Source organism: Gekko japonicus, unplaced genomic scaffold, assembly GCF_001447785.1.
Source record: "Gekko japonicus isolate JY-2015 unplaced genomic scaffold, Gekko_japonicus_V1.1 scaffold794, whole genome shotgun sequence".
NCBI lineage: Eukaryota > Metazoa > Chordata > Lepidosauria > Squamata > Gekkonidae > Gekko > Gekko japonicus.
Genome location: NW_015164692.1, coordinates 683,280 through 688,279, shown reverse-complemented (window position 1 = coordinate 688,279; position 5,000 = coordinate 683,280). Strand labels below are relative to the sequence as shown.

Here is a 5,000-nt window from a genome sequence, read left to right as displayed (position 1 = left end):
AACACAGGTGAGCCCTTTACAACACCACTTGGTAAATATAAAGACACTGTTTTTACGCTAGGGGAGCAGAAGGAAACCCCTGAAGCAAAACCAAATACCTGCAGAGGGCGGCAGCCTCTCCGACCGCTTGGCATGCAAGAGCTTGCGACTGATAAATATGTAACCACACGGACAGGATTTGCATGCAACGGGAACCTGGAAGAGAACCAAAAAGAATCATTCTGTTATTGCATTAATAAAAACAAAGTTTTAAAGCAATCACTACAGCAATTGGCTGAAGAAACACAAGCCCCACCCCCACCATCAAGTCATTGCTAACTTATGGTGATCCTGGAGGGTTTTCAAGGCAAGAGACATTCAGGGGCGGTTCGCCCTTGCCTGCCTCTGCGTCACGACCCTGGACTTCCTTGGAGGTCTCCCATCCAAATACTAGTCATGGCCGACACTGCTTAGCTTCCAAGATCTGGCTAGCTGGGCCCGTCCAGGTATGGCCTTGCGAGTCCACAACCCTCCTTAAACATAAAGGTAAAGGTCTCCCTTGCTCGAAAGCCAGTCGAGTCCGACTCTAGGGTTGCGGTGCTCATCTCCGTTTCCAAGCCGAAGAGCCAGCGCTGTCCGAAGACGTTTCCGTGGTCATGTGGCCGGCATGACTAAACACCAAGGCGCACGGAACGCTGTCACCTTCCCACCAAAGTGGTACCTATTTCTCTACTTGCAATTTCTTGCTTTCGAACTGCTAGGTTGGCAGGAGCTGGAACTAGAGACGGGAGCTCACTCCGTCATGCGGCACACTCGGGTCTCGAACTGCTGAACTACCGACCTTCCACAGCCTGCAGTTCAGCATCTTAACCACCTGAGCCACCGCAGCTCAATATATATAGTGATATATATATAAAAATATACTGACTTCCATATGACCATCACCAAATCTGTGACTTAACCTTAATCCTAACTAGAATCAATACCTTAACAATCGCTAAACAAACAAAACCATTCTTCACACCGATTCCAGCATCTGTTGCTACCCAAACAGGATCAACACGTTTATTTTGACGGGAAATGGGGGGGGGGGAACCCACCAATACTTAGCATAATTTAACATGTCAGGTTAATACTTCTGCCTTGCTTCAGCTCTGTTTCGGATTTCTGTTTGGTTCCCAGATTCTACGATCCAAATCCTATTGCACCATTTATTGGATGTTCCATACTGTTGATTATACTGATTATAATCCGATACTGTTTCAAACCAAGACAAACCAAATACATTGAAGTGAGCAAACTCTGAACAGGTAACTTTCTGCGCATGTGCAAGACCATGCGGTGAACTACCTTTTCCCCAAAGAGTCATTAACACGTGGCATTCACTTGCCGCAGGAAGTGATGGCAGCTGCAAGCATAGACAACTTCCAGAGGGGATTGGATAAACATATGGAGCAGAGGTCCATCAGCGGCTATTAGCCAGTTTGGTGTAGTGGTTACAAACGTGGACTCTAATCTGGGAGAACCGGGTTTGATTACTCACTCCTCCACATACAGCTGCTGGTGAGTCAGTCACAAGTTCTCTCAGAGCTCTTCTCTCAAGAGCAGTCCTCAAAAGAGCTCTCTCAGCCCCACCTACTTCACAGGGTATCTGCTGTGGGGAGGGGAAGGGAAAGGAGACTGTAAATTGCTCTGAGACTCCAAGTGAAGGGTGGGGCATAAATCCTATTATTATTATTATTCCTCCTGCTCAAGGAACACTATGTCTGGGGCAGTGGTGCTCTGTATTCTTGGTGCTTGGGAGGCAACAGTGGGAGGGCTTCTGGAGTTCTGGCCCCACTGCTGGACCTCCTGATGGCCCCTGGGTTTTGGCCACTGTGTGGCACGGAGTGTTGGACTGGGTGGGCCACTGGCCTGATCCAGCATGGCTTCGCTTATGTTCTTAATACAGAAGCGTCATCCCCCTGCTAGATGAACAATTCAGTGCTGTTCCAACTCATGAAAGCCTTTGCTGGAATAAAATCTGTTCGTTTTTAAGCTGCCACTGGACGCCTGTTTTATTTCACTGCTGGACTACACTACTTCAGACTGCGGGTTTTGTTCTGAATGTTTTCCCTCCCAATTTGGGGAGGGCAAATTTCTCTACTTAAAAATCAAAAGGGACTGGAATAATGTTTGCTGCCCTGGAAGACCTAGCCCGAAATGCAAGCTCTTTTTATAAGAGCAAAAATAACCGTTAGGCCTCCCTGGCGGGGCCCTCCCTTCTCCTCCCCTGCCCTCCCCTGACATTTTAAGAGGCTGCTCGGCCTGCCCACGTAGGCCCCAGCTGCTGCCCGCTTCTTCCTCTGGTCTGTTCCCAGGCCTGGCCTTCTGCCTGTCCCTGAGGCTGCAGCCGGGGCCTTTCTGGGAGTGGCCCCGCCCTTGTTCCCTTCCCTACAGCCTCTGGCTGGGTTGCCTGCCTCAGGTGGAGCCTCATCGGAAACAGGTGAGTTGTGCGAGTGCAGCGCCCCCTGCTGACAATGGCCCTATCTCAGGTCGCCACCCACTTTGTGAGGGGGGAGAGAAGAGAAAGGGGGAGAGAAGAGAAAGGGGGAGAGAAGAGAAAGGGGCCTCCAAAGAGTATCTTGGTGAAAGGACTCGTCGTTCCAGGTTTGCAGAAATCCCAAGGAGACAATACACGAGATCCGGGTTTGAAGAGAAGAAGAGACTAGATTTATACCCTGCCCTTCACAACTTGAAGGAGTTTCCGAGCGGCTTACAATCTCCTTTCCCCTCCCCTCCCCACAACAGACATCCTATGTGAGGTAGGTGGGGCTGAGAGAGCTCTTTCGAGGACTGCTCGTGAGAGAACAGCTCTGAGAAAACTTGTGACTGACCCAAGGTCACACCAGCAGCTGCATGTGGAGGAGTGGGGAATCAAACCCAGTTCTCCAGGATTAGAGTCCGCGCTCCTAACTACTACACCTAACTGACTCTCAAGGAGATTTTTAATAAAGTGTCAAACTTACAGCTAAACTCCCATCAGTTGGGCCTCAAGCATGCACACACACAGCGAAGCTTGCTGGTGTTCGAGACCACAGGCATAACTCAAACTAGGCATCTTATGCCCTAAACGCTGGCTACCAGTCAAGAAACCATTAATTCAGCGCTCCCAAACACTAGGACTTGCACCTGGCGTCCAGTGGTGGGAAGAAACAACCCGGGCTTTGAAGATAAGGGCTGCTAACAAGCATGAGAGAGAGAAAGAGAGACGTTGGGAGTTGGCTGATCACCACCCTAGCCCTGAACTTAGGCCAACTAGACACCAGCATGTTAAAAAGATGGAGTCACCCGGGCCATAATCTGTCCATAAGGGAGTCAGCTGTTCTTTAGTCATTCTAGCCCAGAATATTGCAGTCTCCAAAGCTCCAAGCCAGCCCTTTGTGCCCAGAAACAAAAATGAAAGCCGTCGAATTCTTGTAAAATGGACTAAATATGCTCCCTGTGGCGCGTCCCAGCTAATGGATTTGCTGTAGCCCTTTGGATCAGTTCTCTGTAGTCTTCAAAAAGCAACCTCCCGTACAGCGCATGACAACAGAACCAGGGCATGGAAAGAAACAAGAAATGCAAACCACTCAGGGATCCGGTATTTTTTTTAAAAAAACAGGCAAGGTGCAGCGTGGAGACGGTTTTACCGCGTCACCTGCCGTTTGTGCTGGCCAACTGTTGCACAGACACTCATTAAACGGCAACGTTATCTTGACAATAAAACCAAGGGGAGCCGTCCTTCCTGAGCCAAGACAAAAATGTGTGAGCCAGAGGCTCAAAAACTGTGAGCTAGCTCACACTAACTCAGCTTAGAGGGAACACTGCCTGTGAGGTAGGTGGGGCTGCCCTTGAGAGAACAGCTCTGAATGAATTTATGACTAATCCAAGGTCATCCAGCAGGTGCTAGTGGAGGAGTGGGGAATCAAATCCGGTTCTCCCAGATTAGAGTCCGCACACTTAACCACTGCACCAAACTGGCGAATATGAGCAGAAGAAATGCCCTCCAACTGGTATGTTGATCTGATGGAAGGGGTAAAAAGGATCTCTGTTGCTGTTTGCATCACATCAAACTGTTAGTGACAGAGGCAAAATGCTACTTCCTGTGGCGCGCAGGTGGGTGCTCATGAGAACCCAACCTCCAGAAAGCAGATTATTACTCATCAAGTATGCACTCAGGGTCCGCCGGGGCCCTTGTGTCATTAACAACAGAGCCCATTCATGAGGCATCTGGAAGCGGCTGGATAGGACAGACAGCATGAAAGAACTAGCAAGGATAATTTGTGCAATTTATCCCTGAATATTTACACTGATTTACTTAAAATATTTCCCTGCTACCTTTCCACCCAAATAGGGTCCGCCAAGACAGCAGACATCAAGACATTAGAAGGGCATTTGAAATAAAGTGTACATAAAATAATTCAAATAAATTAAAAAAATGCATGACACCAAAACCAGGGAACAGGGCCAATCTTTTATTTTTAAAAAGCAAAATTTTAGAAAGGTGTCATTCAATGTTCCCAATGTTCCCTCTAAGCTGCAGAGCCTTGTGAGCAAAAATGCTACTTTGTGAGCTACTGGCATTAAAGTTGTGAGCGAGCCATTTGGGTGCTGCATCAATCAGTTTGCTCTGGAGCCCTCCTTCCTGAGCGAAGACAAAAATATGTGAGCCGGAGGCTAAAAAACTGTGAGCTGGCTCACACCAACTCAGCTTAGAGGGAACACTGGTGTCATTCCATCACCTTCTCCGCATGCAGTCTAAAAATGGCAGGAGTTGCCATAGTGGTAGTAGTCACGCCCTCCTCCCCTCCCCCAGTCTGCAGGGCTGAATAAGCTTCGGATCAAGACATTTTGGATATTCCAACATCCAAGCAGTGCAGATGAACAGGCGCACCTGGCCAACCCCCGCGGACCCGTTTTCAAAAGCAGCTTCTGGCGTGGCACAGAGCAGCTATTCACGGGGGGGGGGGGGGGGTTTTGTAGGCGTGGGCGGGACT

The 5,000-nt window shown here is 49.0% G+C and overlaps 1 protein-coding gene across 1 annotated transcript in view; it reads right to left on the bottom strand.

Annotated features, from left to right (window-relative positions):
- LOC107108881 (chromosome unknown open reading frame, human C16orf87) overlaps nt 1–5,000 on the bottom strand; it is a 19,153-nt gene that overhangs the window by 5,992 nt on the left and 8,161 nt on the right. The window contains exon 2 of the mRNA XM_015409418.1: nt 99–195. Within this exon, the coding sequence (XP_015264904.1) occupies nt 99–195 (97 nt within the window). The remainder of the gene's footprint in view (nt 1–98; nt 196–5,000) is intronic.